At 45.0% G+C, this 25,068-nt stretch overlaps 1 protein-coding gene across 1 annotated transcript in view; it reads left to right on the forward strand.

Moving 5' to 3' along the window:
* Positions 1–25,068, forward strand: part of CWC22 (CWC22 spliceosome associated protein homolog) — a 2,826,743-nt gene that overhangs the window by 1,717,821 nt on the left and 1,083,854 nt on the right. The window contains exon 11 of the mRNA XM_044073714.1: positions 23,100–23,162. Within this exon, the coding sequence (XP_043929649.1) occupies positions 23,100–23,162 (63 nt within the window). The remainder of the gene's footprint in view (positions 1–23,099; positions 23,163–25,068) is intronic.

Genomic DNA, 25,068 nt, shown 5'->3' on the forward strand with positions numbered 1-25,068 from the left:
AGACACTAACAACAGATGCATCAGATTATGCCTGGGGGGCCCACTTGGCAGGAAAATGTATTCAGGGCACATGGCCCGCAAACCAAATGCATCTTCATATCAATCAAAAAGGGATGCTAGCTGTACAGAATGCCCTGACAGCCTTCAAGGATCTACTTCATCCAGGACAACTGATGATAAAAATGGACAATACTACAGTCATGTGGTACATAAACAAGCAAGGAGGCACACATTCCTACCCCCTTTGCAGACAAGCCATGACTTTGTGGACCACAGCATTGACTTACCAAGTACACCTTCAAGCACAATTCCTGCCAGGAAAGAGACATACTCTGGCAGACAAACTAAGCAGAAACCTCATGGACCCTCACGAGTGGAAACTAGATCCACAAATCTTCGGCATGATAAGGAAATGGGGATGCCCAGACATAGCTCTATTTGCCTCCCCTCACAACTGCCAATTACAGAGATTCTGCACAAGGATTTATCACAAACTAGCATGGAAAGTGGATGCCCTATCATTCAGATGGAAAACCCTTACAGTATATACCTTTCCTCCACTGCCTCTCCTCCCCAAGGTACTCCTAAAGGTCAGACAAGAGAAGCCAAAAATGATACTGATTGCCCCAGACTGGCCACGCCAGCACTGGTACCCAATCCTAAAAAGCTTGTCTCGAGGCCCAGCTTGGCCATTACCTCAAATTACTCATTTGCTGACCCAACAAAATAATCAGATCCTGCACAGCCAACTCAGAACCCTAAATCTGGCTGCATGGCAGATAATGTAACCATTCAGAACACACCTCTGTCTAAAGCAGATGTCCTTCAAGGATGCATCTGCAGTCCTTACAAATGGGTTGTCCTGTCGTCAGGCAGCCCTTCGGTCGGCCGGATTCCAAAGTCTGGGTCCGGCTTCGGCTGGTGTCGCACTTCACCCGACGTCATCGCTGCAGTTTTTCGGGAATAAAGGCATCAGCCGACGCCATTTTCCTCAGTCTTTCTTGCCGCGTGGCGCCCGAAGCAGAAGCTGTTCGCAAGTGCCGGTCGGTCAGATCCAGAGGTTACTACTACCGAATACTACTTCGAAGACTTCTAAAAAGCTAAGTACCCCGTTGGGGACTCTTTCTTGCCTCAGCCGATGTCAGAGAAAGTGAATAACTGTTTATCTTGTGGGAAACAAATACCTCATAAAGATTTCCACTCCTACTGTATACATTGTTTAGGCCCAGACCACGACGTAGCAGCTTGTCTAGCCTGTGCTTCTTTTAACCGACGGACGCTTAGACGTCGGTCGGAGTTTGCTGAACAGATTTTCGGCTCTGAATTTGCCTATATTATGCTGTCGGATCCTCCGACAACGCAAATTTCCAAAAAACGTAAAGAAAAGGACCGACACTCGCGGTCCGCGGTTTCGGCCGAAACCACGATTAAGCAAACCGCGAGTGTCTCGGTTTCGGCCGAAACCGAGCAAGCGGTTCTTTCTTCAGCCGAAACCTTGCCTTCTACCGAGGCCTCCTCTAACCTGGTAGAATCGGCTTCTGAAATCCAACCTTCTGTTGCGGTTTCTCAGGAATTATCAGACACTATTCCCCTGGATATTTCAACCCCTGCACGTGGAGCTGCTAGGCCTCCTGCAGCCATGTCTATTAAGGCCTTTGCCAGGGCTAAAGCAGCCAAAGCTTCAAAAACTGTGCCTGCCAAACCCCCCTCACACAGGCCCAGCACTAGCTCTCATATGCTTTCTTTGGCTGAAGATCTAATTTCCTTAATTCGTGGATCCCAGCCTCATCCAAACAGGTCCTCTCTCCCACCTCCAGAAAAGAGGCCTAGAGCAGAGCCCCCTGAACCAATATCCACTGATGATTCCTCTGATGACTCAGAACATACAGACCCTCCTGAGGCTTCTTATTCTCCTTACGAAGACTCTGATGCTGAAGAGTCCATTCCTTCAGCCTCTCCACCTGAGGAATTTTCCTTTGGGGAAACCTTGCATGCTATGAGGGAACAATTTCAGTGGCAGGGCCAAGATTTCTCAGACTCCAGAAAAAGGCTTAGAACCTTTCTTCATTTGCCACAACATAGGCCTTTAGCTATACCTCCAGTTCTCTCTGTTGTAGATGATGCATTTAATGATGCTTGCACTGCTTCTGATTCATTACCTCCGGCTCCTGCTAAGCCCGATAGGTTCTACAGGGTCCCGGACACTCATCACCATTTATACAAGGCTCCTTTTGCAGATCCAGAGACTATCTCCCAGGGCCCTAAAGCTGTAGCAGCTACTTCTACTAAGAACCCCCTCCCCTCTGAAAGGGAATCCAGGTCCTTAGAGAGATGGGGTAAAAAAGTTTACACTTCTGCTACCTTGTCAGCTAGGGCTTTGAACTGCCAATTTCATATGATTCAATATCAAGAGTTTATGCTTGACCAGTTAACTAAAAAGCTGTCCTCTGAAGAATCTTTAGATAAAAAATATGTTCAGGAAATGGTACATAACATACAGCAAGTTAGTAACCATTCTTTAAAATGTGGCTGTGATGCACTGGAGGCTTCCTTTAGATCAGCCATGACTGGCACAGTTATCAGGAGACATGCATGGTTGAAAGAACAGGCATTACCAGACCATGTCAAATCAAAGCTTTTGGATGCACCCATGGACAAGGTCAATTTATTTGGTTCCCCTGCTCAGCAGGTACTAAAAAAGATGGAAGAGAAGGCGAAATCTGTACAAACGGTGAAAGATTTCTTACAGGTTCAACCTCCAAGGTTTAGCAGGAACTGGCCCTCCAAGAATTGGTCCTTTCTGGACTCCTCTAAGAGACAGAGAGGCAGGAATAGGCGTTCTAGAGGCAGAAACCAATCCAGGGGTGCCTACAGGGGACGCCAGTGGCAAGGTAACAACCAGCGAGGCACGGACGCAGCCACCACCACTACAACTACTCAAGCACAGTGACTTGACAGTGGCACCGCCTACCAGGGAACAACTAGAAGCACCCTTAGGCGGAAAGCTAACCTTATTTTCAAAGAACTGGCATTGCATCACAAGGGAAAAATGGATTTTGCAAACTATAGACCAAGGTTACAGGTTCCATTTCCATACTCTACCAGGGAAGAGAGGAATGCCAAACCTACCACCTACTCAAAGGGCAGAAGCTCTAAAGCAAATATCTCAGCTATTAAGAATGAGAGCTGTGGAAAAGGTACCATCTATGGAGCAAGGCAAGGATTTTACTCCAGACTCTTCCTGGTACCAAGAAAAGAAAACAAATGGAGACCCATTCTAGACCTGTCCGCTTTAAACACATTCCTCATTGTTCCAAAATTCAAAATGCTGACCCTACAGCAGCTTCTTCCCATGCTGGGCAAGGAGTCTTGGCTGGTAACTCTAGATCTCAAGGAGGCATACCTGCACGTCCCCATACAACCAATTTGCAGAAGATACCTCAGATTTCTTGCAGGATCAGAGCATTATCAATTTTCAGCATTGCCCTTTGGCTTATCTACTGCGCCCAGAGTGTTCACGAAATGCCTGGCATCAGTAATTGCTCATTGCAGACTTCAGGGATCCAAATTTATCCCTACCTGGACGACTGCCTGATACAAGCGGACAACAAAAGCAAGCTAACAGAAGACTTACAAAGAGTCATTTACCTGCTGCAAGCCTTGGGATACACAGTCAATATAAAAAAGTCAAGGCTGATTCCATCCCAAAGAATAACCTTTCTGGGTGCAGAGCTGGACACATCAAAACAAATGGCATTCCTAACTGCAGAAAAGAAAGAGCAACTACCTCTCTACTTCTTGGCATTAACAAAGCAGAACCATCTAACTGCAAGGAAAGTACTGCAAGCTCTAGGCTTCATGGCATCCTGCATAATTCTGGTCCCTCATGCCAGACTGCATATGAGAAAGCTACAGTGGTACCTAAAGAATTTGTGGTCCCAACACAAGCACAGCCTAGAAACCAAAATTCCAATACTCCCATGCCTGAAGCAAGAGTTCCTATGGTGGGCTCAGGCCTGTCAATCAAACACAGGATTGCCCTTCTGCAACAGTCAACCAAGCCAAACCATCACGACAGATGCCTCAGACCTCGGTTGGGGGGCACACATGCTGGACAAGTGCATACAAGGCTTATGGACTCAAGACCAGCTGCGCCTACACATAAATCTAAAGGAAATGCTGGCAGTAAAATTGGCAATCCAGTCATTCAGACCATTTCTCCGAGAAGGTCAGTTGATAAGGACAAACAACACCACAGTTATGTGGTACATCAACAAACAGGGAGGAACACATTCATATCCTCTATGCCGGCTGGCACTGGACCTATGGGATGTGGCCCTGAGCTACAACATTCAGTTACAAGCAATTTTTGTACCGGGAGAAGAAAACATTCTAGCAGACATATTAAGCAGAACTACCACAGATGCCCACGAATGGATGCTACATCTGGACATCTTCAAAGCCATCACAAGAGAATGGGGATTACCACAAATAGACTTGTTTGCATCCCCACTCAATCACCAGCTAAAGAAATTCTGCACAAGGACATACCACCCACTTGCTTGGAAGGTGGACTCCCTATCTTTCAGTTGGAAAAACCTGACAGCATACGCATTCCCACCACTTCCTTTGATGCACAAGGTGCTTCTGAAGATCAAAGAGGACCGTCCAAGGATCATTCTGATAGCTCCAGACTGGCCAAGACAACATTGGTACCCATTGCTGAGGAGCATGTCTCGGGAACAAATATGGACACTACCCCTGATCCCATTACTGTTGACACAGAACAACTACAACATCCTGCATCCAAACCTGAAAACTCTGCAGCTAACTGCCTGGAACATTACATAACAGCAATTAACCCAAATTTATCCCAAAGGTTAAAGACATAATCCTGGAGGCTCGCAGACTTTCAACAAGAAAGAATTATGCAGCAAAATGGAAAAGATATCTCATTTGGAGTACTGCAAAGGGAGAAGATATGACACTGGTAAACATAGCCAACATCCTGGAGTACTTGGCAGAGCTCTTCCACACAGGCCTGTCCTATTCTTCCATCAAGATACATGCATCAGCTATTTCAGCAGAATACAGCTTGGATCCTCCTGTCTTCTCTCATCCTCTGCTCAGACAGTTTCTGAGAGGAATTAAAAATGTAAAACCTCCCAGGAAACCACCATTGCCAGCATGGGACTTGAACTTTGTGCTAGAAAAATTGACACTTCCCCCTTTCGAGCCAGCAGCAACAGCAGAATTACAATACTTATCCTGGAAGACTGCTTTCCTGCTGGCAATAACTTCAGCAAGAAGGGTCTCTGAACTACAGGCATTAATGGCAGTGCAACCCTTCCTGATCTTCCATCAAGATAGAGTGTCCATGAGAACAAATCCTACATTTATGCCTAAGGTGGTATCCAGAGTGTCATTAAATCAGGCTATCCACCTACCTACATTCTTCCCAAACCCACAGAACAGGGAGAAAGACTCTTGCATACCTTGGATGTACATAGACAATTACGCTACTACCTGGACAGGACTAAGTCCAATAGAAAAACTGACCAGCTTCTGGTAGCATATGCCACAGGAAAGGAAAGAAAACCAATTTCAAAACAGACAATCTCCAAATGGATTGGAAATTGCATTAGATTTTGTTACTCCTACCATGGAAAGAAAACTCCAGAGAACATCAGGCCTCACTCCACAAGGGCTACAGCCACTACCACAGCTTTCTTACGAGGAGTGGCTACCAAGGACATTATAGAGGCTGCTACTTGGACCTCCGTGCATACATTTGCCAAGCATTACAATTTACCTTTATACTCTAGATCCCGAGCAGGCTTTGCCACTGCTGTTTTGCAAGGGATCCTAGCTACACCATAATCTCTACTCTTTTCCTCCTCCCCTTGTTTAGCTATGGTATTCTACCCATTTGTAAGGACTGCAGATGCATCCTTGAAGGACATAGTACAGTTTTGTACCTACCATAAATGTAGATGTCCGATAGGAATGCATCTGCAGTCAGGATTACCCACCCACCTTCCCCTCTGAGGTACTCCTAGGGCATTTGCCATCCTTCAGCTAGCTTGGGGGGGATCTATTATGGTGTATTTGTTTGTATATATGTACATACATGCTTATTTTATGTGTTTGCTCTCTACTATTTGGAAACATTGGCATTTATCCAAATTTAGCCATCCAAGAGGGCACCTGGCATCTGGGGCAAGAAACACTGAGGAAAATGGCGTCGGCTGATGCCTTTATACCCGAAAAACTGCAGCGATGACGTCGGGTGAAGTGCGACACCAGCCGAAGCCGGACCCAGACTTTGGAATCCGGCCTACAGAAGGGCTGCCTGACGACAGGACAACCCATTTGTAAGGACTGCAGATGCATTCCTATCGGACATCTACATTTATGGTAGGTACAAAACTGTACTTTATGGATGTTATTTTGGAGGCCAGAAGGCCCAGCACCAGAAAATCTTACGCAGAAAAATGGAAGAGATTCTGTGCTTGGAACCAGGCTCACGGAATGGACACGGTTGAACCAAGTATTCCTCAGATTTTACAATACCTAACTGAGATGCTGGACAAAGGCCTATCCTTCTCATCTATTAAGATCCATGCCTCTGCCATATCAGCTCATTACAATATGGACCCACCTATTTTTTCACATCCACTGCTAAGGCAGTACCTCAGAGGAGCCAAAGACATAAGACCTCCAAGGAGAGCTCCAATACCTACATGGGACCTCAATTTTGTCTTGGAAAAGCTCACACTGCCTCCTTTTGAGCCAGCCAATACAGCTGAGATAAAATACTTGTCATGGAAAACAGCTCTTCTCCTAGCAGTAACTTCAGCAAGAAGAGTCTCAGAGTTACAGGCACTAATGGCTGTGGAACCTTTTATTATTTTTCATCCGGACAGGGTTTCTCTAAGGACAAACCCAACATTTATGCCTAAGGTGTAGTGTCCAGTGCGGCTCTTAACCAAACCATTCATTTGCCTACCTTTTATCCAAACCCACAGAATAAGGGGGAGAGACATCTGCATTCTTTGGACATACACAGACAGCTACACTGCTACTTGGACAAAACTAAAGCTTTCAGAAAGACTGAGCAACTCTTAGTGGCATATGCTGCAGGATCACAAGGAAAAGCTATTTCAAAGCAGACTATTTCAAAATGGAGAGGCCACTGCATTCGTTTCTGCTATTCACAACATGGCAAATCAGTGGCTAAGGACATTAGGCCACATTCACCCAGAGCAGCAGCCACTTCAGCAGCCTTCCTCAGAGGAGTACCAACCAAGGACATTTTGGAGGCTGCAACTTGGATTTCAGTGGACACTTTTAAAAAGCACTACCACTTACCTCTTTACTCTAAATCCAGAGCAGGCTTTGCCACTGCAGTTCTGCAGGGCCTCATAGTCACTCCTAATTCTATTTAGACCCAACCACACAACCTCAGCTTTGGGATTCAACCCAAGTGTAATGACTGCAACAGTGAAACACGATGAACATAGTACAATTGTGTACCTACCATAAATGTAGATGTTCAAATGTATTCACTGTTGCAGTCCAGGTTATCCTCCCACCATCCCCCTTTCATTGCTGTGACTTATCTGTAATTCTCTATTCTATACAACCTATGTGGTGTATTTTGCTTGTAGATGAAGGTAATGTTTATGTTTGTGCATGCTTTTTTATGAGCATAATTTTTAGCCTTCCATTTGGAGGCACCTGACATCTGGGGCAAGAAAAACTGAAGAAAATGGCATCGGCTGCATCTTTTATACCCCTGGCGCACTGACGTCTGGGAAGAGGCGACAGCAACCGACGCCGGACCAGGACTTTGGAATTCAGGCCGACTGCGGGTAGCCTGCCAGCAGGATAACCCAAGTGTAATGACTGCAACAGTGAATACACTCAAACATCTACATTTATAGTAGATACACAACTGTATGTTCTTGCCACCCTATCCTGGATCTATCAATTCTCAACAGTTTTCTGGTGGTCCCAAAATTCAAAATGCTTTACCCTGCAACAGCTTCTCCTTATGCTAGCCAAGCATGCCTGGATAGTCACCATAGACTTAAAAGAAGCTTATCTGCACATCCCCATAAGGGAGTCTTGCAGGAAATATCTGCATTTCAGGGCAGGCTGTATGCGCTATCAGCTCTCTGCACTTCCCTTTGGCTTATCTACTGCACCCAGAGAGTATTCACAAAGTGCCTGGCTCCAGCTATTGCATACTGCAGGCAGAGAGATTTCCCCATACTTGGACGATTGCCTGATTCATTCGGGCAGTCAGGAATTGCTACTTCAACACCTGGCATTTGTAAAAAGACTGCTATCTACATTGGGGTACACCATCAACAAAAAGAAATCACAAATGGTGCCCAGTCAAAAAATTGTATTCCTGGGAGCAAGCTTGAACACAACTTCCCAGATGGCATTTCTCTCTCCAGAAAAACGTGTCTATTTGAACAACTACTTCAAACAAATGGCCACCAAAACCCAGCTATCTGCAAGGAAAATACTGCAAGACCTAGGGTTCATGGCCTCATGCATTCTGCTAATTCCATATGCAAGACTGCATATGAGGAAACTTCACTGGTACTTAAAAAGTCTTTGCTGTCGACATTATCAAGACCTCGAAACAGTCATTCCTGTCATACCTTGTCTAAGGGCAGAAGCATGCAACCACAGCAAGGGACTGCTTTTCACTCAACCCCTCGCCGTCAAAATCCTGACTACAGACTATGCATGGGGGGCTCACATGGCAGGCAAATGCATTCAGGGCAAGTGGAGCTCAGAACAAATGATCCTGCACATCAATCAAAAAGAGATGTTAGCTGTACAGTATGCTCTGACAGCCTTCAAATACCTACTCCTTCCAGAACAGCTGCTGATAAAAACAGAAAACAGCACAGTTATGTGGTACATAAGCAGGGGGGGAAACACATTCTTACCTGCTCTGCAGGTTAGCCATGGCCCTGCTGAACACAACCTTGAGCAATCAAGTGCATCTACAAGCTCAATTCCTGCCAGGCAAACAAAATTCACTGGCAGACGACTTGAGCAGAAATCTCCTGGACACACACGAGTGGAAATTGGAGCCCAACACCTTCACATTTCTAATCCATAGGTGGGAGACACCAAAGGTGGACCCCTTTTCCTCCCCCCAGAACCACCAGTTTAGCACATTTTGCACCAGGAACCCTTACAGCAGGGCCTGGAGGGTGGATGCCTTATCCTTCATTTGGGAAAAACCTCTCAATTTATGCCCTTCCACCTCTGCCCCTCCTCTCAAAGGTACTACTCAAGATCAGACAGGACAAACCAAGGGCAGTTCTTATTGCCCCAGACTGGCCACACCAGCACTGGTACCCACTCTTACACAGTCTGACAACAGTGCCACCCTGTCATCTTCATCAGACACCTTCCCTGCTGTCTCAGCAGGAGGGACAGATTTTGTATTCACAGCTGCAACCCCTAAACCTTGCAGCCTGGCTTATCCCCTGAATACTCCACCAGCAACCCTCAGCAAACAGGTGCTGGACATCGTTCTGTAGGCAGAAGGCCTAGTACTAGGAAATCCTATGCTGAAAAGTAGAAAAGATATTGTTCTTGGAATCAGTCTCAAGGAAATGACACAGCTGTGCCCTCCTTACCTCAAATCCTTGATTACCTAGGAGAGCTACTCTACAGAGGCCTATCCTTCTCCACCATTAAGATTCATGTCTCTGCCATCTCAGCTTATTATAATACCGAGCCACCTCTATTCTCTCACCCTCTCATCAAACAGTTCCTGAGTGGGGCTAACAACTTAAGGCTCCCTAGGAGAACACCCACCCCTGCCTGGGACCTTAACTTTGTACTGGACACTTCCTCCTTTTGAATCTGCTGCTTCAGCAGACTTAAAATTCCTTTCTTGGAAAACAGCCTTGCTTTTAGCCATAACCTCAGTTAGAAGAGTGTCTGAGTTACAGGCACTAATGGCTGTGGACCCCTTCATTATTTTCCATGCTGACCAGGTTTCCTTCAGGACTAACCCATCCTTTATGCCTAAGGTGGTCTCCAGTGTTGCTCTAAACTAAGCCATCCATTTGCCAACCTTCTTCCCTAATCCTCAGAATAAAGGGGAAAGGATCCTGCACTCAGCTCAGGTTCTACCTTGACAGGACTAAACCTTTCAGAAAATCTGACCAACTGCTAGTCAGCTTTGCTACAGGGGCAGAGGGCAAGACCATTTCAAAGCAAACCATTTCCAAATGGGATAGCACACTGCATCCATTTCTACTACACACACTGGGAAACCTACCCCACAGGGGATCGGAACACATTCCACTAGGGCTACTTCCACGTCTACAGCATATCTCAGGGGAGTCCCTACCAGGGGCATTCTGGAAGCTGCAACCTAGAGTTCTGTACACACCTTCACCAAGCATTACCACTTACCTATTTTTTCTAAATCCAGAGCTGGATTTGCTACAGCAGTCTTACAGGGCCTGCTAGCCAGCCCTAACTCCTCTTGACTGCCTCCACCCTTCCTCAGCTTTGGGAAGTAACCAAAGTGTGATGACTGCAACAGTGAAACATGAAGAACATAGCACAGTTGTGTACACTTACCATAAATGTAGATGTTTGAGTGTATTCGCAGTTGCAGTCCTGGTTTCCCTCCCTCCAGCCCCCCTGTTTTTTCTCTATCCTTTCTACCTATCCTCTATATGGCCATTTTTTATGGCACTGATATTTATTTCTTACTGGTGGTGTTCCACACCATATACTAGCTTCCTATTTGGGGGGTTCCTGACATCTGGGGCAAGAAAAACTGATGTAATGGCATCAGCTGCCTGTTTTATACCGCTAACGACCTGACGTCATGGAAGAAGTGACAGCATCCGATGCAGAAATCCCAAGACACTGTTTTTTCGGGCTGACTGAGGGCTACCTGCAGGCAGATAACCCAAGTGCGATGACTGCAACAGTGAATACACTCGAACATCTACATTTATGGTAAGTGTACACAACTATACTTTCGGCAGGAACTATCCCTCTAAGCACTGGTCCTTCCCTGCAGACCAGGGCCAAAGTAAGCCCTGCATGGACAAGACCACCCAGGCCCCTATCCCAGGGGCAGCAGAGAACCAAACAGTGGACCACCTCTGCCCCAAAGGCAGGGAGTTCTAAGCCACCCTTCTATAGCAATAACTCTCAGTGACTCCCTCTCCCCTCTCTGCCCACTTTTCACTCATCTAAAGCTAGGAGGAAGGTTCTCCCTCTGCAAAGAAAATTGGCTTTCTGTAATGAAGGACCAATGGGTCTTAAAAATGATTTTTTAGGGATACAAATTCTCTTTCAACGAACTCCCAATTTCAAGCGGATAATCAGACTTACCTCCAAATCAGTGGGAAGAGGCATTGAAACAGGTCCAAACTCATATCCCAGGGGGCAGTAGAACCTGTCCCCTCAGATCAAACAGGCAAAGGCTTTTATTTCAAACTATTCCTTGTTCCCAGAAAAGAGCGCACTTGACGCCCCATCCTGAATCTATCCATTCTGAACACTTACCTGGTGGTCCTCAAATTCAAAATGCTAACTTTGCAGCAGCTGCTACCTATGCTGACAAAAAATGCCTGGCTAGTGACCCTAGACCTAAAAGATGCCTACCTCCACATCCCCACAAGGGAATCCTGCAGGAAATCCCTGCACTTTAGAGCAGGCTCACAACACTTCCAGTTCTCTGCGCTACTCTTTGGCTTATCTACTGCACCCAGAGTATTCACCAAATGCTTAGCCCTAGCCATAGTATTTTGCAGACAAAGAAATATACCGAGTTTCCCTTATCTGGACGACTGCCTCATTCAGGCAGAGTGCAAAGAAAAGCTGCTCCAGGACCTTCTCTGTGTCAAAACCCTCCTAAATTCCCTAGGGTTCACCATCAACGAGAAGAAATCAAAGCAAACACCCTCCAGGAAGATCATTTTCTTGGAGCATTGCTGAACACAGCATCCCAAATGGCCTTCCTACCCCAGAAAAGCAGAGCTTCCTGCCTCTCTACTTTACCCATCTGGCTTCCAGAAGTCACCTCACTGTGAGGAAGTTTTTTGAAAGCCTTGGGGTACATGGCATCTTGCATCCTTTTAATTTCTCTGGCCAGGCTTCACATGAGGAAACTTCAGTAGTATCTAAAGAACCTTTGGTGTGAGCACTCTCAGCCTCTAGAGGCCTCTCTCCTGCTGATCCCCTGTATAAGGGCCGGGTTTCTCTGGTGGGCAGGGGCCTGTGCCAAGCACAAGGGTCTTTATTCATCCTCCGCCCTTCTAGCCAGACCATCACCACCGATGCCTCAGACATTGCTTGGTGCGCTCACCTAGCAGGCAGGTACACCCAAGGTCTTTGGGATGTCCAGCACCTTCCCTTACACATCAATCAGAAAGAAGTTATGGCCATACAAAAGGCTCTGACATTCTTTAAACCCCATCTCAGGCCGAGGGTTCTCCTTATCAAAACAGACAACACCACAGTAATGTGGTATATCAGCAAACAGGGAGGGACCCAATCTTGTCCTCTATGCAGGCTAGCCATGAACCTCTGACTGACAGGCGCCTCCTTTGGGTCTACACCTAATTGCCCAATACCTTCCAGGGGTCAACATCACCCTGGCAGACCACCTAAGCAGAAGCTTACTGGACCCCCACTAATGGCAGCTCCACAGAAAAATCTTTCTGCAAATCACTCAGGAGTGGGACCTCCGGAGGTGGATCTCTTTGCTTCGCGCCTCAACCACCAGCTGGAAAAATTCTGTACCAGGGAGTATCACCACCTAGCATGGAAGGTAGATGCCTTGGCCTTCCCCTGGAACTCCCTCTTTTTGTACTCATTCCCTCTTCTACCTCTTATTCCCAAGGTACTGATCAAAATAAGGGAGGAGAGACCAAAGGCCATCCTCATTGCTCTAGATTGGCCCAGAGAGCTTTGGTACCCCCTTACTGCACAGCTTGACATTACAACCTCCCAGGCAGCTTCCCCTGATCTCAGACCTCTTGACCCAGGTGGGGGGGGGGGGGATGCTGCACCCTGACTTGCAGACCCTGTCTGTCAGCATGGCTAATACTTTAAAAGAAAACAAGGGGTCCCTGTTAAGCAAACGGGACATAGACATTATCACAGATGCCAGAAGGCCCGGCACCAGAAATTGTTACCCAGGGAAATGGAAAAGATTCTGCTCTTTGAGCCAGTCCAGGGGGGCCAGTACCTCACAACCTTCCATCCCTCTTATCTTGGACTATCTAGCCGAGTTACTCAATAGTGGCCTCTCCTCCTCTTCTATTAAAATCCATGCCTCAGCCATTTCAGCTCATTTCGATTCAGAACAGCCCCTCTTCTCACATCCTTTGATTAAACAGTTCCTCAAAGGGGCTTCTAATATTAGACCCCCCCCCCCAGGAGGCCACCCATGCCAGCCTGGGACCTGAATTATGTTTTAGAAAAACTAACCTTGCCTCCATTTGGACCTCCTGCTTCAGCAGGATTGAAATACCTTTCCTAGAAGACTGGTTTCCTATTAGCTACCTCCTCAGCCAGAAGGGTTTCAGAATTTCAAGCACTCATGGCCGTTGAGCCCTTCATCGTTTTTCATGCAGACAGGGTATCCCCGAGGACTAATCCCTCTTTTATGCCCAAGGTGGTATCTGATGTGACCCTAAACCAGTCCACACATCTACCTACCTTCTTTCCCAACCCTCAAAACAAGGGGGAAAGAATTCTGCACTCAACAGACGTGCACAGACAACTCGGATACAACCTGGACCGTACTAAACCCTTCAGAAAAACAGTCCAGCTTCTTGTCAGCTTTGCTCCAGGGGCAGAGGGAAAGCCCATTTCCAAGCGATCCATTTCCAAATGAATATCACACTGTATCCATTTCTGCTACAAACTACATGGGAAATTGCCCACTAAGTCTATTCATACCCATTCCACTAGGGCAGCCTCCACTTCCACAGCATTCCACAGAGGAGACCCACCAGGGACATCTTGGAAGCTGCCACCCGGACCTCTGTCCATACCTTTACAAAGCATTACCACCTACCTCTTTTGTCCAAGTCTAGGGCAGGGTTTGCCTCTACAGTTCTGCAGGGCTTGCTGACCCATGCCTAGGGCTCTAACCTATCCTTTCACCCTTCTCCTCAGCTTTGGGAATCCACCCACAGGTGATGACTGCAACAATGAAACACGAAGAACAAAGAACATAGTACAGTTGTGTACACTTACCATAAATGTAGATGTTTGAGTATATTCACTGTTGCAGTCCTGGTTTCCCTCCCTCCTTCCCCCTTATATCCTCTTTCCCTAGGGGGACATAAGCTTCCCGCATAGCTTTTAGCCACCAGGACCACTTTACCATATTTCCTTGTGCTTCTGATGGGTTATGGCAAGAAAAACTGAAGTAATGGCATTGGCTGCCTTGCTTTATAGTACTGACGACCTGACGTCAGACTACAGGCGACAGCAGCTGACGCAGAAAAACATTGACTCTGGTATTCGGGCCGGCCGAGGGCTACTACAGCAGGTTAACCCACAGGTGATGACTGCAACAGTGAATACACTCGAACATCTACATTTATGGTAAGTGTACACAACTGTACTATCTCCTCCTCTTCCATGTTGCAGTATTCCTTCCCTCCCACCATCCCCCTTCTTAACCTTGCATTTGCTCTCCCCAGCTCCGGGGCAGGCTATGTCCCTCAGGACTGGCTCCATTTGGGGCTTTATTCTATGTTTTGAGGGCTGGTGCATGCAGATTTCACCTTTATGGCCCACGTACCTGCCCCCCACATCAGACGTCCGATGCACCATGAGGGACTGGAAAAGCTTTGGAAACGTGGCTGGACAAGCTGATCGGAAGAAGGGTAAACCCACTAGTACAAAACTACAACATGGAAGAGAAGGACATCTATGGTTATGGTAAGATTTTACACAGCTTTCCGTTATCTACATTTCTACTGATTCAGACTAAAACAGTAGAGGATTTTATAACAATTAAATTTAGCTTTGCTGAGTATATATGACAAAGATGAATTTACTGAAAGGTAGAATTACATTGATTCCAATATTTTAATTAAAAACTATTTCAAATGCATACAAATTCCCTATAAACAGGAAATTTGGTAAGTATTTATACTCATCATACTGGACTGCTCAAGAACCCACACTTACTTAGGACTCTGTTATTAAAAACTTCTGTTAGGTTGCCCTTAAAACATTCTCCCCTTAGAAAAGTTCTGTTACACCCACTTTATAATTATAAGTAATGCTTACTTAATGCCTGAGAATGAAGCAAAAAATTATCCTAATTGCTTAAACATGTTTGGATCCTGTGGGGAAAATAACACTAATATTATAAGTAAATATTGGTGATGTAAATGCGTGCAAAGGTTTGAAAAATTCTTATAAGTAAAATTTAGTCAGATATACCAGAAATTAACATAACTGATTAGTACCCCCCCCCTCCCCCCCTTTGCATTTCCCAGAGAGTACCGTTCAGGAAAAGCATATTGACATTTTAATTACTTACTCTGTATTCTAATTAGCTAAATACCAAAAATTTCACTTGGAACAATTTTATAGAGATAGCCCACTTCTTGCCAGCAGTACTACAGTAGTGTTCTAATGAAGAACGCAGTACAATTGTGTAATAACTGACCATAACAGTAGGTAATTGAATAAGTCACTGTTGCAGTTATGCACCCTCCTTCTCCCAAGTGTCTTACTTCACCCCACCCCCCCTGAGGTGGATGCTTATTTTCCGTCACCCTGTTTTATCCTTCTATGTCTGAGACTTTTTCACAAGACTATTATCCTCACATGATTTTTTTCCTAGGATAAGAAAACAGAGAAGATCTTTGTTATGGTAAGTTCTTACACTACTGTACTTTCCTGAAACCATGTTCCCCTTCTGTCCTCCAGTATTTGCGTAATGCTATATCTTTCACATGACAGAAAAATAGAGAGACAGTAGGTATCGGTGCATTGTAATATTTTTCGGGGGGGGTTTGAAATCGGCAGTCTGGAAAGGTGCTGATCAGACCTAAGACCTGTGGAGTAAGTTCTATCAGATGTTTTTCATTTGTATCACACTTGCAGTAGAATTCCTTATCACTGGGAATTATCTGCATAAGATGTCGTCTTGGCATGCCTAGCTCCCTAGAACTCGTGCAAATGACATGGAAAGTTTGCACTCCAGCATGGATAAGAGAAGCAGTTTTCCCTTGCCATCTTCAGTTTTTTTTTTTTTTGCCACAGGCATGTGCACATCTTGGAGAGTGAGGGAGTTTGTGGTCATTTTTCCTGTCCTTGACCTATGGCTACTCCTCATTTGAATCTATGAATTGTAAATGCCCCATTTGGACTAACTTTGTTTCTAAGCTTTGCTGTGATTATTATTAGTATTTGTGCTTTCACACATGAAGTGTTTCAGGAAAGTTGTGTTTGTTTATTGTTGAATACCTAATGCAAGCGGAAAGAGCCTTTACAGCTGCTGATGCAAGGTCTGCTATCAAAGATTTACATTAGAGCGCTACTTATGTTTAAGAGCGTCCATCTTCATGGTTGACTTACAAATCTTTGCTTGTAAATTTCCAAAGGAGTAACGGGTCTGTTGTTCATGCATGGTAAATTCAGAAAAAACTGAAAACCATTTTACAGGGAGCTGAACAGCTTAACTGAGCCTCAGGGAAAAGTTCTTCACCTATAAAGGTACATATGAAAGTGCTCACAAGGAGGTCAAGGGACAGTAGACTCCAGGGATGTAGAAGGATAGAAGTCCACTGATGTAGCACCCAATAGTCCAGAGTACTCGGTTTCCCAGTCTCCTGTCTCTGTGTCTATCACAACTACAAGCCTTTTTTTATCCCATTGAATGCAAACACCAAAAGCAGCAAGCATGTCTTCCTTGATGACATGGCGGCTAGGAGCTGTTGGTGTAGTCAGGGATGACTGATAGAGATACTCAAATATTCATGATGCTTGAACCTAGACCAGAGAACAGACAGGAAGATTATACTAAGGCAGCTGAAAAAGCCTGCAGAACAGGCCATACCGTTCCTGTCTGGTTCTTCCATGGTTGTAAACTAAATATGCCATCCACCTTGCAAGTTTTTCATTTCCTTCCATCTCAGTTGGGCCTATCTGTGCAGGATTTCAGAATGCTAATTGAAGAGTTTTTTGCCTATGTATCCAAGCTCATAGCAGGACCTGTCTTTTTATTCCATATCAGGCTCCTAGCCTGACAAAAGGAGGAGGGGTTTTTGTTTTTTCCTTGTAGTCAGACTCCTCCTTCTCGAATGTTGAAGATGACCTACTCTGTGTCTTTCAGTTTTGTTTTCTCGTTATAATTCTGAGTGAAACAAAAAGACATTTAATTTGGCTTTTTCCTAGAAGAGTTTTTTTCTGAGAAACCCAGTCTTGTTAGAGATGACATTTTGAAAGGTTATCTCAAGAAATGTTTGATGCAAACAAATGATACTTGGCTTTATTAGATTAGAAGTGGTTGGTGCCCTTGTCAGTTCCACCAGTGTTTAAGGCATTTGAGGATACCTTTTTGGTAGCTTCTTTAGAACCAGACTGTCAGCTCCCCAGACATGCAGTGCGTGAAGCCTGTCAACACTTACACAACAGCCTGGTAGCAGACCCTTTTGTTGTCTTCCTTGATGTTAGTAGGGTATATAAATTGGAGCTGGGCTCTGCCACTTTCCCTAATGATATAAAAAGTACAGTCCTAAATAAGTTTAGGGGAAAGGGAATGTACAGTGACCATACTTACCTTAGGGCTTTTAATTGTCAGACAGATGCGTCAAAGTATGAGAGCTGAAATCTTCTGGCAGGTAGAATATCTGACAGGAGGTAAAGTTCAAGACCCTAAAGATACACATCTCTAGGCTGACACACAGAACAAAACGTGTATATGCACATGATTAAATGAAGCTGTGTGCATCTTTCAGGCACACCTAATAAAGAATGTATTCCTTGCAAGAAGGTATCAGCAGGTAGCTTATTGGTACCCCTCATCACAAAATCTTTTTCCAGCCCAGATATATTTAATAATACGGTCAAAAAAGTGAAAATCGTTGGATACTCTAAAAGTAGCCCTTCTGTTTACCAGTAGCTACCAGCACCGAGGTGTAATCATGACTCTCCACTGGCCATACTGTAGATGATGGACCAAAGAGCCTTTGTGAAAAAAGAAAGAAGTGGAAAAAAGTGGAGAGACTTTCTAGGCCTAATCTGATTATCCCCTCAAGTCAAGCAGTAGTCTGCTAGTAACACCCCACCTCACATCTCCCCCCTCAGCTTAGAGTCCATTTTAATTCTCTTGAAGGACAACTGGTCAAAGACCATTTTAAACAGACTGGTTTAAAATATCATCTTGTTACAAATGAAGATTGAGTTTTGCACTGTCCCTTAATGAGAATGTCCCCCATTCTGGATGAAGGACCATTTGGAGACAACCACTCCTCTTAAGCAAGTATGGCAACAGGGAACTGTCAGTGAGCCCCCTTGGAGAGAAAAGGGCTTAGAGTTTTATTCTGGGCTCAATCCAGTCTTCGAGATGGAGACCGATCTTAGACTTTTCCAAGCACAGTCTTTTCTTGTGTGTCCCCAGATTCATAATGTTTGCTATCTTTATTTTCCTTAAAGTTGGATGTTTCATAGACTCAAGGCTGGAAATCGCAATTTTCAGCTTTCTTCCTTGATGTTTGCACATTGAACTCATTCAGGAGTGTTCATAAACAGTGCAGCTACAGTGGTAAACTTTGTGAGAATGAGAAGAGTGTACATCTATAATTGGTGCAAGCTTATAGAGAGTAGGAACTATGGTGGAAGCTGGAGTCTACACTGATCTTCTTGCAGTATTCAAGGTTTTTACTCAGCAGTCCAAAATCCAGTCAGACACCCAGCGTAATCAAACTGTTTTTGGAGCCAAAGAGAGGAATGCAAAGCATATATATCTTTGGAGAAAGTGGTGCTCCTAGAGAACTTTCTCCTCAAGCAAGCCAAGTGGTCTTTCTTGATAGTGAGAGTGTTCCTCAGAACAGTGGGGTTCATATCATCAAGTCAGCCTTTTGGCAACCTGTAGCAATGCTTCCCATGTAGAAGGCATAGTGCTCCCCAGGAACAGCACTGTGACCCACTGGACAAGGAAGTACCTGTCCTCCCATACGTCAGACATTTGTTGTCCAGTTAAGCCCCTCAGGTGAAGGAGAATGTAGACATTCCTTTCTTTCTTCCTGTCAATCCCTCAGAGTTGATGCTTTGGACAGGGTTTGCAGGACGCACTCTGGAAAACTCAAGGTCCACAACTAGAGAACCTGAATCCAGCCATATCAGTCTGAAGGAGTTTACCTGTTATTCTTGGTCTCAACGTTTTGAACCCATTTGGATGCCAGGAGTGTTACTGTTAATCATGAACACTGCTGCATTAATGTGGTAAATAAATAGAAGGCACACATTTGTACCTCTTCTGCGAGATGGCATTTCAAGCTTGGGAACTGCCATTTCAGGCGTACGTAACTCTCAGGATGACCTGTATCCCAGAAGATTTGAACCATATTGGGAACAGCTTAGGCAGGATCCAGAGTTGCAGTAGTTAATGGTGGTTGAGCAAAATACACCTATTCATCTCTGCAAGTATTTTGCATGAGGTTTCTGTGTAGCTGTGCCTGGTCAGTTTGTCCTTCATGTGGAGCAGTCTTTTTTCCATATGGCACCCCCACCCACACATACCTGTGCTACAAAAGGCAGCTGAAGGGGAGATTTAAAACTCTTAAGGATTATTCTGGTGACCCCCTACTAACCCACACAACACTGGCTTTTCTTAGCGGTGCACCTGGCAAAAGAACTGCCAAACACTTTCTTGTGCAGAAGGTTGTTGTTCTGGTACTCCAAAGCTTACAGGCACTTATTACTAACCTCCGGGATTATCTGACACAGATTACCGTGAAGTACCTTTTATCTGAGAATGTGCTTGAAATCATGAGAGGCCAAGAAACCAAACATAAGGTACTCTTCCTTGGTGAAATGGAGGAGAATATCTGTTGCAAATAGAAAAGCCAAGTTCCCATCTCTTAAGGGGTTACCCCTGGTGATTTTTACTTGTCATAACTTTTCTCAGCAGGCCTCTCCTCTTCTGTTGAAGTGCATTTAGCTGCATTTTAACCTAACAGTATGTCTACCTTGGCAGATCATCTGTTAATGAAGCAGTACTGCAGGGATTTCTTACACTAGAAGGGCTTTTCATGTCTTCTTGAGATGTGAATTTTATCCTGGAGAAAATGACACTAGTGCCCATTTGAGCCAGCAACCACTGTCCCATTGAAATACGTATTGTGGAAGGCAGATTTATTTAGCAGCCATGGCTTTTTTCTGATTGAATTTCAGAAGTTCAGGCATTAAGGTGGATGGTACCATCCACTGTTACATAAAGATTTTGTCATCCTTCGAACTAATTCTACTTTCATGTCAAAGGTTGCATTAGTGTTTTGTCTTAATCAGACAATCCAACTGCTGATCTTCTTTCCCAGATCACAGAATAAAGGGGGGGGGTCTTGCATCTCTCTTACTTGCAGACAACTAAGGTATTACCTGAACAAGATAAAACAGTGTTGACAGATAGACCAACTCTTATTGGCTTTTGTTTCAAGGAAAAAGGACAGACCGATGACTAAGCAAACTAACTCATGGCCTTTGGTCTTCAAGCAGCCATTAAACCACCATAGTTCTATGTGAGGCAAGATGTTACAATACATTCTTAGCAGCACTTACAACCTTTCTTTTTTATGAAGAGTGTCTCTCATGACTGAGTGTACTAATCCTCATATAGCCCTCATGGTTATTTGAGTTTGAGACCTCTCTGTTTGAAATGGTTGGCTTAGATGTATTGACTTTTGCTGTGAAACACATAGGAGGACATTACAGGAGTGGGTGAAGACCTTCTTCACTAGAATAGCTTCCACATCAGCAATTTTCTAAGAAGCATGTCTTGGCTCAGAGCATCTGTGGAGGAGGGATTTATCATCCAGCCACACCTCTGCCAAGCATTGCAAACTGAGGATGGTCAGTCCAGGAACAGAACAGAATTTGGAACAGCAGTCACGCTGGGCCTTCTGTAATGAGGAATCTCTGCTGGACCTGCTCTTGTCTTGTTGATCTGGGTACTGCTTTGGGAATGTTTCTGTTAGCAGGAATTCTACTGGAACAGCTATTCATGTGAAAGGCGTATTAGAATTGTGTAAGGATATCACTAAAACAGTAGTAGTTTGAATAGAATCAATGTTGCAATTTTAGAGATTCAACAAACACACTGCCTTACCGGCACATAAGTGGTACTTCCCTGCTACCCTATCTCTGGCAGTCTACGAAAGCTCAGAGCTCCTTTCCCTGCTTGTCTGTGGCTCTGATAGACCAGTCACCTGTGAGAACAGGCACTGCCTTTGGAACCCATAAACAGGACCTATTCCAATTTCCAGTTCAGAGAAAGAGAAGTATATCTGAGGAGACCACTACTAACTCTGGACTTTACAGCTGCTGAGCTTGGATACGAAACCCTTTTGGGTTTTTATTTCCTCCCTGTGCCTTTTTCAACAGTGCTTGGTCCAGAAAATCTTTTTTTTCTCCCTTTAATGGTAATGGTCAAGGGCAAATACTACAAACTCCCTCACACTCTGGATTTGCTCAGTCTCAGGCCCAACTGGTGCACCCCATTTTGAAGCAACTACAACTGCCAGTCTGGATGATTCAATCTGGACTCCATTTAGGCACTTGTTTCATGAGGATACGCAGCAGGTATTAAAGGTGGCCATAAAACATGCTAATGGAAAATCTTACGTTACAAGTGGATGAGATTTTCTAAGTGTTGCCTATATTGGAACAGTGAGTCCCTTGAGCTTGACATCCCATTGGTTTTGAAACATTTGTGTGAGCTACTTCAGGATGGCTCATCTTATGCTTCCATTAAGGTGCATTTAGCGGGCATCTCTGCTTGTCCGCCAGTGGATACCCCTTTTTCTTCGGTTTCAATAAGTTAATGAAAGGAGCATTGCATATGAGACCCCCCCCCCAAAAGCAAATTCCTCCTTCATGAAATCTCAACATTGTTTTGGTGAAATTGACCATGCCACCTTTTGAACCTGCTGCGCAGGATAATCTGAAGTTCTTAATGTAGAAAACTGTTTTGCTTATTACTCTGATGTCTGCAAGGTTAATCTCTGAACTGCAAGCTGTCATGGTGAGGCAACCTTACCTTATTTAAATTTAATGGTACAGCAGAGAGTCGATTATCAAAAATGTCAGTTATCCAAACGCAGTCTTCCAAAGTTTTCAGGTAGGAAAAGTCATAAATCTGAATATGTAAATGTTCTATGTATTTGCTCGTGCAAGTATTCTGAGCTTGTAGCCCGCTTGAGTGTGAAAAATATTCTTCATTGTCCACTGGCATCAGTGAGTGGTAGAAAATGTATTCCCTGCATGCAGAAAAACAAGATTTTAGAAGGTTTTTTTTTTATCCGGTTCAATGTATGTTTGATTATCCAAACAGTTTGATTACTCATACTACCCTTAGTCTCATTTAGTTTGGATAATTGACGCACTGCTGTAACTTCTGTTGCTACTAAGGGGAAGGGACAGCAGCCCCCGAAGATATTTACAAGGATTTAAGAGCTCAGCCCTCTGCATGAGGAGTATTGGAGTGTTTTGCTTCCTCAAAACATTGTCATGTCTGTCATTGAATGCTCTTCATTTTTACTATAAATGTATGCACTCATAGCATTTCTGGCAGAGAGCTAACTATGAAACTGTGAGAGTAGTTTTATTCTAGAAGTAGTAACGGTTTCACTTGTTTCAGTTAACTGAAGAATGGCAGCTAGATTTATCTAGAGTCTGCAAGTGTATAAATGTTAATGCGTCTCATATGCTGTGATGCAGTATTAAAAGCATCTTTATCTTCTGATAAATTTACTCAGTACCAGTAACAAGTGTTACTTAAAGCATGGTACTTAATACTGTTTTTTTAACCAGTGTGTGTTTTTTTTAATTTTAAGATGTTTTCAAGATGGATCCTGATTTTCTGGAAAATGAAGAAAAATATAAAACCATAAAAAAAGGTAGGTACAGATATTTTAACCTGTAGAGTTTTTACAGTATTTATATGTTTTGATTGTAGTTGTGAAGGAACAGCTCTGGCAAAATTGCAGTCTGAAGTAGTTAACTTCATTTATCTGCAACCTGTGAGTATTCGGATCCATATCGGATCCGAGCCAGCAACATTTTTAAGCATCTGCTCCAAGCTCCTCCCCTTACCCATAATCCCTCACATCTGCTACCTTCCCACAGATCTTGTTTGCTGCTTCATGCATCAGAATTGTGATCTCTTTAGCTCCAAGTTGGGTGTAGTAATTAAACAGTTTTCTTGGGCTTTTAGTGAGTATGTGTGGTCGATGGTTTAACCTTATCCTCCCCTTCACTGTTCGTCATTTTTTTGTGTAAAAAAATACGTTAAAGGTGTAGTAAAGTAGTATAGTAGGCTTTCCTGACCTTAGTGTGTGTGTTGTAGTGTTGGGTTAAGTTTTGGCTGAGTGGGTTAATAGTATGGCTGAGCAGCCAAAACCTACTTTAAAAAATGCACAGAGTGTGGTCATGAGCTTTCACCGGCTGATGGCCACACTCTGTGTGTTATTTGTCTGGGTGTTCCCCATCTTTCATTACATTGTAGTGTGTGTGTGCGGGGTTCAACCCAAGGGCCCTAAAAGAAAGTAAGGCAAAGCTGGTAGCTAAGGGCCTTCTGCCATTTTCTGCCTTAGACATGGTGACCTCGGCTCTTCCAGTAACTGATCAACCACCCCCCTCAGGCTGAGACTCAACCTCCCACTAGGCCTGTTGAATGGGGGACTAAAGGAAGGGAAAAGGACAAAGAAAAGAGAGGGGATAGACACCGTAAGCGGTCTCCAGAGCAGGAAGCCCTTCCCTAGCCCACCTTCCAAAGTGACTAGGACTACATCTCCTCGGCTCCACTCCCCGAGGTTCTCCCCAGAGCCGACGGAGCCCTTGGACCCAGGGCCTTCATCGAGGTCGTCACACAGACCAGCCAGATCCGAGTCAGTCACCTCCTCGTGCTCGACTTGGAGTCTATCTGAGTTAGATGTGGACAGGATGAGGAGGAGGTTCATTTGGACCCAATCCAAATGGGAGTCTTGCCAGGCCCCTCCTCAGATGGAGAGGGGACCTCCATGTCCTTCTTTCATCCAATTTCTCCTTCCCCGATCCAACCTGCGGTTTTGGGGTTTATGTATCCGAGGAGCTGGGGGTTCGACACCGGTTCTTCCATCCTCGATGGCGATTACCTTGAGTTCCTCGGATCAGACCTGTTTGGATCCGAGCAACTCTCGGGGCCAAGAATGGGGGAGTCAGATCCGAGGGGATGGAGGTGTCTTTGGCTCCGACGTCGTCAGATCCGAGCCATTCCTTTGAAACCCCGGCTACCTCTGCCTATGCCCCGATCCTCACAGCGGTGCCGGGGAGAGCTTCCTCCTTGGTTGCTAAGGAGGTGCACTCTCCATCGGCATTCAACGTGGTGGAGAGGGTTCTCTTCCAAGGATCGAGATCCCAGCCTATTTCCTTGGAGTCCGCCCAGGCTCCTGTGGATTTGGTCACGACTCCCTTCAGCTTGTCCCAGGGACAGCCCGTGCTAGAGGACCCCCAGGTGGATCCCATAGTGGAACCCCCCGTGACTCACGAGCTGTCTTCAGGGAGTCCCACTGAAGAGGGTCCCCGTAAGCACATGCGTAAAAGGAGGCACCTGGACTCCCCCGAGTCCCTGACAGAAGATACTGACTTAGATGAAGGAGAGGGTTCCCCCAGGTCACCTCCCGAGGATGTCTCCTTTGGAGACGACATGGAGATCCTCCATCAGAGGGGAGGTTGGTCAGCTCCAAAACCCTCTACGGATGAGTCAGTATTCCTGGTGGCACTTCTGCAAGGGCCCATCTACATCATGGGTGTCCCCTCCTGCGG

This window comes from Protopterus annectens, chromosome 6.part0, assembly GCF_019279795.1.
Source record: "Protopterus annectens isolate FY-2018-M chromosome 6.part0, PAN1.0, whole genome shotgun sequence".
NCBI classification, from domain to species: domain Eukaryota; kingdom Metazoa; phylum Chordata; order Ceratodontiformes; family Protopteridae; genus Protopterus; species Protopterus annectens.